The sequence below is a fragment of the Lepidochelys kempii genome, chromosome 19 (genome assembly GCF_965140265.1).
Source record: "Lepidochelys kempii isolate rLepKem1 chromosome 19, rLepKem1.hap2, whole genome shotgun sequence".
Classification (NCBI taxonomy): domain Eukaryota; kingdom Metazoa; phylum Chordata; order Testudines; family Cheloniidae; genus Lepidochelys; species Lepidochelys kempii.
In genome coordinates this window covers 19,836,139-19,849,418 of record NC_133274.1, presented here as the reverse complement: position 1 = coordinate 19,849,418, position 13,280 = coordinate 19,836,139, and the positions used below count along the sequence as shown (strand labels likewise).

The following is a 13,280-nucleotide window of genomic DNA, read 5'->3' as shown; positions in this document are numbered from 1 at the left end:
CCCAAGCCCCATATACATGATGGGAAAGCTAAATTACGTGTGTTGGATGTGAGGAGAGGATTATCTTTTTATTTAGACAGGACTAAACAGTTTAGACAGTCTTCAAAGTTGTTTATAATTTATGGACCAAAAAACAAGGACAAAGCTATTTCTGTACAGTCTCTCTGTAAATGAGTTAGATTAGATTTTTATGAATCTTATAAATTGAAGGTATTATCCATTCCTCAAGTCACCAGAACTCATTCAGCTAGATCAAAGACAGCTTGCATGGTTTTCTCTAGACATATTCCTCTGATAGAGATATGTAGAGCAGCAACCTGGGTCTAGATTGGATAGAAAGCTTGGCAAGGTAATCCCGTTCTTTGCTTAACTAGAACTCTGGGTCCCACCATCACTGGTCAGAATACTGTTTATTAATCTAGCCCAGGACTGGGAATATGCAAGAACACTCAAAGCAAGAAATGAAGTTTATCTGTAATGTGTAATGGAGGGTCCACGGGATGGACTCTGCATTCTCACAATCCCCTCCCACCTTTCTCCACTAACATGGAGTCCTACTTACTAAAGGGCTGGGGTTGCAGGGGAAGGAACTCAGGGGGAGCATCAAGCTTCTTTTAAAACCTTGCCCTTGAATATCCACAGTTCGGGGGGGGGAGGGGGAAGATGGCAAGGGAGATGCATGGATGCTCCAAAAGCTGCTGCTAGTAGAATTTAACCATTCAGGCCACCCTGGTCGGAGCATTCCATGAGTGAGAATATCCAATGAGTGGAAATATTGCAGAGTTCATCTTGAGAAACCTTGTTTCCAGGTAAGTAACATTTATTTCTTTAAGGCATATAACTTGGTACCATGCAACATTTTGATTTAAAATCTAGAATGAAACAAAGTTAACATGGCACACATTAAATGGGTTAATAGCTGGCTATCTGAAAGGTCTCAGAATGTAATTATAAATGGGGAATCATCATTGAGCAGGTGTGTTTCTAGTCGGGACCTTCAGGGATTGGTTCTTGTTTCTAAGCTATTTAACATTTTTATTAATGACCTGGAAGAAAACTTGAAATCAGCATTGATCTGGATTGCTTGGCAAGCTGAGCACAAGCAAACAATATGTGTTCTAATTAGGACTGTCGATTAATCACAGTTATTAATTAATTGTGATTAATCAGGCTAATAGAATACCAATTGAAATTTATTAAATATTTTTGGATGTTTTTCTAAATTTTCAAATATATTGATTTTTATTACAACACAGAATACAAAGTGTACAGTGCTCACTTCATATTATTATTTTGATTACAAATATTTGCACTGTAAAATGATAAAAGAAATATTAATTTTCGATTCACCTCATACAAGTACTGTAGTACGATCTCTTTGTCATGCAAGTGTAACTTACAGATGTAGATTTTTTTTTGTTACATAACTGCACTCCAAAACAATGTAAAACTTTAGAGCCTACAAGTCCACTCAGTCCTACTTCTTGTTCAGCCAATCACTAAGACAAACAAGTTTGTTTACATTTACGGGAGATAATTGTGCCTGCTTATTTACAATGTCATGTGAAAGTGAGTACAGGCATTCACATGGCACTTTTGTAGCCAGCGTTGCAAAGTATTTACGTGCCAGATATGCTAAACATTCGTATGCTCCTTCATGCTTCAGCCACCATTCCAGAGGACATGCTTCCATGATGATGATGCTCGTTTAAAAAAAAATTGTTAATTAAATTTGTGACTGAATTCCTTGGGGGAGAATTGTATATCTTCTGTTCAGTTTTGCCCACATTCTGCCATATATTTCATGTTATAGCAGTCTTGGATGATGACCCCCCCCGCACATGTTCATTTTAAGAACACTTTCACAGCAAATTTGACAAAACATGAGGAATGTACCAATGTGAGATTTCTAAAAAACAGCTCTCGACTCAGAGTTTTAGAATCTGAAGTGCTGTACAGAAGCTGAGAGGGGTGAGGTGTGGAGCATGCTTTCAGAAGTCTTAAAAGAGAAACACTCGGATGCGGAAACTACACAACCTGAACCACCAAAAAAAGAAAATCAACCTTTTGCTGGTGGCATGTGACTCATGATGAAAATGAACATGTATCGGTCTGCTCTGCTTTGGATCGTTATTGAGCAGAACCCATCATCAGCATGGACACGTGCTTTGGAATGGTGGTTGAAGCATGAAGGGACATATGAATCTTTAGCGGATCTGGCACGTAAATATCTTGCGATGCTGGCTACAACAGTGTCATGCAAACACCTCTTCTCACTTTCAGTTGACATTGTAAACAAGAAGCGGGCAGCATTATCGCCTGCAAATTTTAACCTAACTTGTTTGTCTGAGTGATTGGCTGATATAGGACTGAGTCAATATGTAGGCTCTAAAGTTTTACATTTGTTTTATTTTTGAATGCAGTTTTTTTGTACATAATTCTACATTTGTAAGTTCAACTTTCATTATAGGGACTGTACTACAGTACTTATATTAGATGAATTGAAAAATACTATTTCTTTTTTACAGTGCAAATATTTATCATCAAAATAAATATAAAGTGAGCACTGTACACTTTGTATTCTGTGTTGTAATTGAAATCAATATATTTGAAAATTAGAAAACATCCAAAAATATTTAAATAAATGGTATTCTATTATTATTTAACAGTTCAATTAATTTCTTGGCAGCCCTAGTTTTAATATGGCTAAATGTAAATGTAATCATAGACTTGAGGCCAAGAGAAACCATAATGATCATCTAGTCAGACTTTTTCTGTGCACCGCAGGTCACAGAATCTTACCCCACCCCACCCCTGCAGTAGTCCCATAACCTCTGGCTGAGTTACTGACTTCCTCAAATCTTGATTTAAAGACTCCAAGTTACAGAGAAACCACCATTTAGTCTAGTTCAAACAAGCAGGTGACCCATGGCCTACCCTGCAGTGAAGGTGAAAAACCCTCAGGGTTTCAAATTGGCAAAATTCCTTCCTGACCCCAGATATGGTGATCAGTTAGACCCTGAGTATGTAGGTAGGCATCTGGGAAAGAATTCTCTGTAGCAACTAAGAACTCTCCCCACTCTAGTGTCCCATCTCCAGCTGTTGGAGGTATTTGCTAATAGTGGTTGTGAATGGGCCATATGCCATTGTAAGCAATTGCATCAGGCCATCCCTTCCACAAACTTATTAAGCTCAGTCTTAAAACATGTTAGTATTTTTTTTGCCCCCATTATATGTAGGAACAAAGAATATAAGCCATTCCCTACAGTATGGGAGGAGGCAGTGACTAAGGAAGATATTTTGGGTTATGGTGAGTAATCAGCTGAACATTAGCTTTCAGTGCAGTGCTGTGACCAAACGGGCCAATGCAAACATTAGGTACGTAAACAGGGGAATCTTGACTATGTACAGAGAGGTTATTTATTTACCTCTGTATTTGGCACTAGCGTGACCACTGCTAGAATACTGTGTCCAGTTCTGGTGTCCACAATTCAAGAAGGATGTTGATAAATTGGAAGGCCAAGAAGGCCAATGGCATTTTGGGATGTATAAGTAGGGGCATAGCGAGCAGATTGAGGGACGTGATCGTTCCCCTCTATTCGACATTGGTGAGGCCTCATCTGGAGTACTGTGTCCAGTTTTGGGCCCCACACTACAAGAAGGATGTGGATAAATTGGAGAGAGTCCAGCGAAGGGCAACAAAAATGATTAGGGGTCTGGAACACATGACTTACGAGGAGAGGCTGAGGAAACTGGGATTGTTTAGTCTGCAGAAGAGAAGAATGAGGGGGGATTTGATAGCTGCTTTCAACTACCTGAGAGGTGGTTCCAGAGAGGATGGTTCTAGACTATTCTCAGTGGTCGAAGAGGACAGGACAGGGAGTAATGGTCTCAAGTTGCAGTGGGGGAGGTTAAGGTTGGATATTAGGAAAAACTTTTTCACTAGGAGAGTGGTGAAACACTGGAATGCGTTACCTAGGGAGGTGGTAGAATCTCCTTCCTTAGAAGTTTTTAAGGTCAAGCTTGACAAAGCCCTGGCTGGGATGATTTAATTGGGGATTGGTCCAGCTTTGAGCAGGGGGTTGGACTAGATGACCTCCTGAGGTCCCTTCCAGCCCTGATATTCTATGATTCTATGAAATTTTAAAGGGCTCAGATGAGCTAGGAGAATGATTAAATGATTAGAAAACAGCTAAATCTCTTTCTCTTTACAAAGAGACCGGTTAAGGAGTTATTTGATTAGTCTGTAAGTACCAATCTGAGGAAAAAAATTTGATAATTTGTCTGCTAGACTGAAGAGCCAAAGTATAACACAATCCAATGGCTGGAAATTGAAGTTAGACAAATTCAGATTAGAAATAAATTGTAAATTGGGATTCTAGAGAAAATACATCCAATTCAGACACAACATGCAGAAGTTACAGCCATTATAAAGGCTACTTTGACACACACAAAATGCAAAACGAGTGTCGAGGTCTGACTAGTAGTCTGGTAACTCTATCTGTGACAAAGTTTCACTCTGTCATACTACATTTCCTGAGGGTTAATCAGAGATGTCACTGTCAATGCACTTTAAATGAAGAGATGTTCACTATGATTCTCTTTCCTATTATCAAAGAGATTGCTGAGCGCTATTCCTGGAGAGTACTGTTTTAAAGCCTAGGGCTGGCCCTTCTTGCGGGCAATTCTGAGATTAGGAATTTTTATCAATTTTGTGTCTGGTTTTTTGCATTGTACTTTCCTCAGAGGCAATGACGCTCTCAGACATGATGATTTCTCATCAGATCTACCTGACAGCAGAACATCTGGTGGGAGAGGGCAGGTTGCAGGAACACTCACTAAGTAGGGCACAGGGCCAGCTTATGTCTTCTTTTCCTGGACCAAGAACTGCAGAGGAGAGTTCTCTTTCTTCAGGAGTACCATCATGACAAGCGCACACAATGTCAAATATGACAACCCTTTTCTACGAAGTCAACAGAATTGTGTTTAACATAGTGCTTGAAATTGTTAGTTAGGGTGTGTTATAACATATCTTTTTCAACTGTTGACAAGCCCCTATTGTACAGCCTTCAAATAGCAAGTATCTTGTCACTTTTATTGCTTCTGCCTGTTTTGGATCTGAACAGTGAAAACTGACCAGCTGGCTACCGATAATTTTCACTGTACTGCAACTCTGAAGGCTATGAACAGCTACAGAGTCAAGGATTTGGTCCTGTGAGGAGAAGCAAGAGGGCAGGAGGGAAATGTCCTTTCACTCCCCTTTCCAACAAATATTGGATTGAGTCCCTGTCTGCTGTTTCTTGTAGCCTTTGGAGCAGCTGTGCAGTGGAAAGAAACTGGTCAGTCTCACTGGCCAAAACGTAATAGGCAATTAAACTGACCAGGTAATTGTTATTTATACATCCTGAAAAATTGATGCCAATATACTCATAGTTTCAGCTTTTATGACTGACTTGATGAAAGCTCCTAGGAACAGGAGCTTAATGCTTAACTGTTCCAGTCAGCCAGTTGTATTTTTTCTCTATTAAAAAAATGCATGCTGGATCTAGCTTAGTCAGTGACTTGTCAAATTAAAAACCTTGCCATCCCGGACAAATTGACTTCTATCCTCCATAGAAAGTGATAAGACATGATTAACAATGGTCAGTACTTTGGAACAAATCAAGACTCAGGAGGGTATCCTGTTATCAGAAATTTGTGTATGTAATTTTCCCCTGTATTCTTGGCTCTAATTAGGGCATCCTCTGTCTGTTACGTTGTTGGACTTTACATATTCACACTTTGCCATGTATATTTCTTACCGTATCTTCAAATACTAATAAACCTGTTTATAGATTCATAGATTTTTAAGGCCAGAAAGGACTATTATTATCATCTAGTCCAAGCTACTGCTTAGCATAAGCCAAAGAATTTGACCCAGTAAATCCTTCATTAAGCTCAAATGTTGCGGTTAAGCTACATCATCTTTTTGGTAAGACGTCCAAACTTTATTCAATCACTTGGAGTATTAACCTGCTACATCTCCAGACAAGTTGTTCAATTGGTTAATGACCCTAAGCATTAAAAATTTGCACCTTATCTCTAGCCTCAATTTATCTAGCTTTAGCTTTCAGTCAGTTTCTGTTATACTATTTATATACATTTGCTTCATTGGCAATAAGATGTCTAAATTATGTTGTAAGAAGTTTATAAATAGGAACTCTTTCTTATGTATGTATAGATCGCTCAGTCATTGGTGTTTCTGCTGCTTGCTACACTCTTCAGTGCGGTGACTGGCCTCCCATGGAGTCTATATAATACCTTTGTCATAGAGGAGAAACATGGCTTCAATCAGCAGGTACTGTGAAATATACATGTACAGAAATAGCTTTCCAAATTAAAGTTAGTTTATGGAAAATGCCAGGTGGACAAATATCTGTAAATATGTCCTATTTGCCAGTGATATTTCTTTTACCACATGCCATGTGACATTAATATTTCTGTGGGAACCTAAATCTCTGAATGTTTTGACCATGATACCCAGATACTTCTGCTTTCCCTTATATCATCAGATCACTACCTGTTCCAGACCACCAATTCTTAGTACTTAGCTCTTTCTGCAGCCGTCCTCACACAAACATCACACCAGCACCTACGAAGGGGATCAGTCATGTCTTATGTCAAGTTGTTCAGGGAAGATGGTGGCAGCTGTTGCAGCAAAGAGAAGAGGAAATATATACCCTAGTTGTGTAGCCAAGAATCTCTCCTGTCTCATCACTTCCGTTGTCAGTTAGGTCTTGTCTCTGCCTCCTACAGCCTGGTTCCCCTTATGCTGAAGAGGTCTAATGAGTGTTCCTTTGCCAGGCTGCTGCCTAGCCCTCCCCAGAAGCACTTCTGACACCCAAGTCCAGGCACTGCATGTAGTTGATTGAGTGAGGCTGAGAGCACCATCTCTGGTTTACCTCCTTAATCTGCCTCATGAATTCCGCCTTCTGCTAAACCAGAAGGGTCATCTCTTCATTCACACCTCCTACAAACTACTCACTTGTCTTGTTCCAGCAGCTTCAATTTCCTTAACCTGCCCCTTCCCCATCACCTGCATAGGTCTCCCTCCTGCACTGGCAGGATTTCTCTCGTCAGAGAGCTTCCCCTTCTCAATTTCTGCATTAGTTCTTGCTCAGCTAGGGGTACCTCCTCAGGGTAAATCAGGCCTGGTTCCTTCCTTCCTTCCTGGCCCTAGTTCTTTCCAGTTCCTCTGAAGAAAGGGTTTGCTTCTGTGAGAGGGAAACATTTCTATCCAGATCATAATAGGCAATTTATTTCTGTGGACTTTGAAGCCTTGGCTGTAGCTGTCTGCACAGCACTATATCTCTCCAGGAAAGGACTGTAGGGCCCAGAGCCCACCAGAAAGTTCCAGTTTAACACAGGCTGAAAGTTGGGAAATCAATCAGGGAAGCCCTTTATCATATTGTAGAGAATTTATCTGCTTCACCTGCAAGAGCGTCATACCAGATGCCCTGGGATTTTCTCATTTCTATTTGCAGTTTCCAAGGAGCTAGGAGGACTGAGTCGAAGCTAGATCTAAAGTAGCTGAACTAGTTGTTTGTCACTTATAGACATTTCAAAGTAGAGCCAGTGTAGCACTTACTTCATCCTTACTGCGGTAGAATCAGGAGACTGTTTTGCCTCCATCAACCTACAGGTGACTCACAAATGAAAAATAACTGAGGCTTTTTTACTACGATGTATAAAGAAGGCCTGAAAATTTTCCTCATATGTCCTCTCCTGCTCCCCCACACTCTGCTCCCCAAAATCATCTTGGTTTCACACATTAGAATTACATGTCTAGCCAACCATTTTTTTCCTGAAATTCCCTGTGGGCCATGGAGATGGTGTGAATATGACATCACAGATACTACAGAAACAAAACCTAATTAACCGAGAAGGGAGATGACATCTGTTCAAAATATCTAAAACTTCATGTTTTATTTCACTTCTTACACACACACTCAAATGCCTGAGAAACATCTGAGGGAAGAGTGTTGTGAGTTCAAAACCAAACCCCTTTCAGCCTTTCATTCATCTTCATAAAGAAGCAAAAAGAGCACAGACCCATTTTTCCTCTTTGCAGGACAACATGTTCTCATGAAGCAGAGCTTGCCTGATGTTTGCTCTGGACCATGAATATTTCAATTTATCATCTTGCCCTACTATCTGCTCTGTGTGTATTCTCCAAAGTGGTTGTCATAGCAACAGTATTTTGCTCACAGAAGATGCATATTGTACCAGTGGCTGCTGATAGTTTCTAGATACTCCATCCTTCTTGGCAGGAAGAGTCATCAAGTGTAAAGGTCAGCCCAGTTAATTACGGTCATGGACTTTATAATCAACTCTGAGAAAAGTAATTTCCTTCTTAGCCCCACTTAGGCAGTCTGTGGGCTGGTGGAAGCATCATGCACCTAAACAGAAATGTGCCTTTCCACAACTTTTACTGGTCAGTCATTTCCAAAGCCAATGAGCAATTTTTATCTTTGGGTTGACTTAGGGCACCTGGCCAAGGAGGCAAAGAAATGTCTGGATTTTTTGCAAACTCCAGTCCATGCAATTTTCCCTAATACTCTTCAGAAAGCACATCTCCTTGTCCTCATCCAACTGGACAATATCTAGTGGATTACTTATTTAGGCAAAGCAGAACTTGGAATAAGGCACTAGTTTGTAGAAGCAATGTTTATAATGTTTGCAAAACATTATCTTACCTCCCTCAGACCAGCTCATCTTGTAAGGTTCTTACATTTCTAATGCCTTTCTGTTAAGGGAAGGGCTCTTGAAAACATGGCCATTCTGCTGAAAATGGGGCTCTCCAGGCCTGGATCTGCTTTCCACAGCCAAGAACGCCTACCCAGTTTATGCTGATTTTGTTGCGAGTTCAGAGACACTTGAATGATGGATGCCTTTTTAATCCCTTGGAATGGAGAGGGAAGGAGAGATTTGTAAGTTTTCCTTACCCCTTTGTACTGAATTTGGAGGAATCTGAAAGTTGTAGAGGAAAGATAATCATCACTGATTCCCTTTAGGTGTTGGTTCTGTGAATTGCTGATGCTGTCAGCCCAGGATCTGCTTGCCTTCCCGTTAGTTCCATGTCTTCTGTCTCAAGGCCCAGAAGTTCACAAAGGCCTAGAGAATCTTCACCTCAAACCCTGGTTTGAGAAAGTTTCCTTGAAATTTTTTTGTTTCTTTGGTCATGCAACTGATGTTCTCCTTCCAGGCAGTCCCCTCCAAATTCTATTATAGTGTCTGGAATTTGTTTCTGCTTAGTATTTTTTGAAGAGATTCAGAACTCCCCTAGGCCTTGGATTTTGTTTTCCCCAGATGTCTTGGAAAATGGTCTAATCCTACATCACTTCAAGTGGCAAGCTTCTTTTCTCAAGACTGTTATTCAGCCAGTTAATTGGCTCTCATCCTCTGCTCACTAGAGTCCAGGAAATGGAAAAGTTAGAGAGTAGACCTTACTTTTCTTCACCCTGCTTACCCATCTCATTGTTCGTTCTCCGTCAGTGAGGCATTTGCCGTCTGCTTGCTATCTCCAAAAGTCTTTGTAGCAGCCATCATCTTGTGGTGCTATGTAAGGGAACGTTGATTCTTTCCTAGTGTTTTGTAATAAGGTGCCCTTTTGTCATAGAAACCTAAAACGTTACCGCCTTAGAACTCAAGACTTTACATTCTCCACATCTTTGTCCTCTGCCACAAACCCAAAAAAGGGATAAAAGGCATCCAGACCAATTTGAGCAAAATTGACTTGGATTTGTATTGAAGGTTTATGTTGTAGGTTGCAAATCCTAGCTCAACTTCCTGGGCCAAACAAGAGCCTGGCTATGCAGTAGATTTGTCAGGCATCCACCTGGAGCACCGTTCACACTTTTATATACCATTAGTCTGTGTGTGTAGTTGCTTCCTTGGGTCCAGCATTCAGGTGGTGAGCATCAATCTAATGAGGAGAGGACTTCTCACAGAATGTTCACGTCCATGGAGTTTTGCGGGTCCTCAATGGTCGTTTGGCTCACCCTGGATATTCCCGAAGACTGGAACCACAAAGCCCTGTCCGTCATAGTGAAACCAGACATTGAACATTCCATTGTATCAGATGCATCTAGAGTAACTTTTGCACAGATGTTTAGGCCACTAGTTGCTCCTCACATACTATAGATCTCTCTTCTCTTTTATTCCTCAGTAAGCTTTGCTACAAACTGCAACACCTTGTCCCAGATAGAGCAGCACCTGCCAAGAAGTTGATGACAGATGCCACACAGATGGGGAGCTCAGATGGGGAGCTCATCTGGGGACCACCTTTAGACTCTGTGCCTCTTGTGTCTCCGCCCCCGCAGGAAATTCTCATTATTGTCCTCAAGCTCAGAGCCATACATCTAGTATGTGTGGCATTTTGACACTTGCTACAGGGATCCACAATCCAAGTGATGACGGACAATACAACAGCTATGTATTATGTCAATAGGTGGGGAGGAACATGATCAACTTGGCTCTGTCAAGAAGTCATTAGGACTGGTGCATTGGTCTTCAAATCTAACCTGTGGCTTTGCATCCTCCAAGCTTACAAAATGCCCCATTGGATCAGCTAGGATAGCTAGATCAGACAACCACAAGCTAACTGTGAAACTCAATTATGCGGAGTATCTTTTGTGGGTAGGTCTATTTTGGAGCCTCCCTATTTGCCACAGTCTAGAAGAAGAAATGCTGGATGTTCTGCTTCAGAGAGGTTTGATCATATGCCTTCCTCGCCTCATGGACAGCAGAGTTCATGTATGCCTAACCATCGATCCGATTAGTACCAAGATTTCCTGAAGAAACTTGGACAAGATTCAGTCTGTGATTATGGTAGTTCCAGCTTGACTTAGACAGTTCTGGTACTCTCATCTGATAAATCTGTCAATACAGCTGCTTATCACATCTGTTCTACCCAGTGTGGTTTCACAAAAATAGAGGTCGTATCTTACACCCAGTTCTAGCATCATTCTATCTGGCAGCCTGGATTCTGGCTTGCAAGCGGTCATCCAATGAAGCTGTTCTATGGAAGTCCAGAACGCTTTGATATGTAGTAATAAAATTTCTAATGGACATCCCCCTCTCCCTTGGAAGCCCTGGTTTCTGTTATTCTGGTCTGTCTGCCTGCCCTAAAACATTCAGGGCTATCCAGAAAGGGTATAGTTAGCAGCAATATGGGCGCATCATCCACCTGTTCAGGTTTATAGCATATTTTCCTCCCAACAGTTGCTAGATTCCTCAAGAAGCTCATTCATGTGCTTGCCTCAGTCTGGGAGCCCCCTCCTTTCTGGGACCTTAGCATAGTATTACTGGTTTGATGTGTCCCCCTTCTGATCCCTCAGAGACTGCTCTTTATGCCACTTGTCTATGAAGACTACATAATATAAGCATGCAGAGTAGAGGAAATTCATGTTTGGTCCACCTTAACTAGTCTTTGTGGAACACCATGTAATTCTTAGGCCTGATTCCAAATTCTTTCTTTAAAAAGGCTTAAATTTTCATTTAAATCAGCTGATTCACCTTCGTCTTCTTTCCCAAGCGCTGTTAAAACCAGAGGGAAGCCAAACAGCACACCATTGTATGAAAGAGGCCTGTCCGCACCAACTTAGAAAAAACAAGTGTCACAGATCCACAGTCTTGATACTATGCCCCAGCTTTTAAACAGTCTCTTGGAGAAATCCCTTCAGTAATAGACTCCCAAGGGGTTTCACTTTCTTCCTTCATAGAATAATAGAATATCAGGGTTGGAAGGGACCTCAGAAGCTCTAGTTCAATCCCCTGCTCAAAGCAGGACCGATCTCCAATTAAATCATCCCAGCCAGGGCTTTGTCAAGCCTGACCTTAAAAAGCTCAAAGGAAGGAGATTCCACCACCTCCCTAGGTAACGCATTCCAGTGCTTCACCACCCTCCTAGTGAAAAAGTTTTTCCTAATATCCAACCTAAACCTCCCCCACTGCAACTTGAGACCATTACTCCTTGTTCTGTCATCAGCTACCACTGAGAACAGTCTAGAGCCATCCTCTTTGGAACCCCCTTTCAGGTAGTTGAAAGCAGCTCTCAAATCCCTCCTCATTCTTCTCTTCCGCAGACTAAACAATCCCAGTTCCCTCAGCCTCTCCTCATGTGTTCCAGTCCCCTAATCATTTTTGTTGCCCTCCGCTGGACTCTTTTTCCAATTTTTCCACCTCCTTCTTGTAGTGTGGGGCCCAAAACTGGACACAGTACTCCAGATGAGGCCTCACCAATGTCGAATAGAGGGGAACGATCACGTCCCTCGATCTGCTGGCAATGTCCCTACTTATACATCCCAAAATGCCATTGGCCTTCTTGGCAACAAGGGCACACTGTTGACTCATATCCAGCTTCTTGTCCACTGTCACCCCTAGGTCCTTTTCTGCAGAACTGCTGCCGAGCTATTCGGTCCCTAGTCTGTAGCGGTGCATTGGATTCTTCTGTCCTTAGTGCAGGACTCTGCACTTGTCCTTGTTGAACTTCATCAGCTTTCTTTTGGCCCAATCCTCTAATTTGTCTAGGTCCCTCTGTATCCTATCCTTACCCTCTAGCTTATCTACCTCTCCTCCCAGTTTAGTGTCATCTGCAAACTTGCTGAGGGTGCAATCCACACCATAGATGGCCATGCAGCCTCACCCACTCAGAGGCTGAGCCTCTGGGCTCAGGCACTCCTATTTCACACTGTGAGCTCTGCCAGCAAATTCAGTTGTGATAGACTCCTAATCAGAGGCTTGTGCACTCTTCAGGGCCTAATTCACCTCAGCAAATACTTGCAGTGACACCAAGCAGTATTTTCAAAATAGAGTAGGATTTATTAGTTAACTGGAATACAACATTGGAAGTCCTTAGTTTAGCACAGAGAAATAAAATGTGTGTCTCCACCTGGCCAAGCCAGAACAATCCATCAGCCAAGCTGTAATGGGTTCCATTATTGCTTTTGTCTCTGACTGTTTTGTCAGTCCCACATGAGAGCAGCCAGCCTTTTCCAGAAACCACTCTTAATCCCCTGCCAGTCACCTCTCTGTCCTTTGTTTCTGAGCTTGTCTCTTCTTTCCCGCTCAGAGGCGGTGGGAAAAACCACCTTTCTCGTGGTGATTGACTACTAGGTGTGAATGTTTTGGTCATTGGGGTTTCCCATTTTCTCTTGGGAATCATGCTCTGATATGGGTAGCTTTCTGTAGGTTCCATCCTATTCCTTAAGGACCTGTTCATTGTGGCCCAGACAGCAAAG

General features: G+C 41.8%; 1 protein-coding gene across 4 annotated transcripts in view; it reads left to right on the top strand.

Annotated features, from left to right (window-relative positions):
- The window catches only part of ZMPSTE24 (zinc metallopeptidase STE24), a 119,778-nt gene that overhangs the window by 50,160 nt on the left and 56,338 nt on the right, over positions 1 to 13,280 (top strand). For 3 of the 4 annotated variants that reach the window (XM_073317423.1, XM_073317424.1, XM_073317422.1), the window contains exon 4: positions 6,221 to 6,337. The exons of the other annotated variant lie outside the window; for it this stretch is intronic. In XM_073317423.1, coding sequence (XP_073173524.1) covers positions 6,221 to 6,337 — 117 coding nt within the window. The remainder of the gene's footprint in view (positions 1 to 6,220; positions 6,338 to 13,280) is intronic. 4 annotated transcript variants of the gene reach the window in all.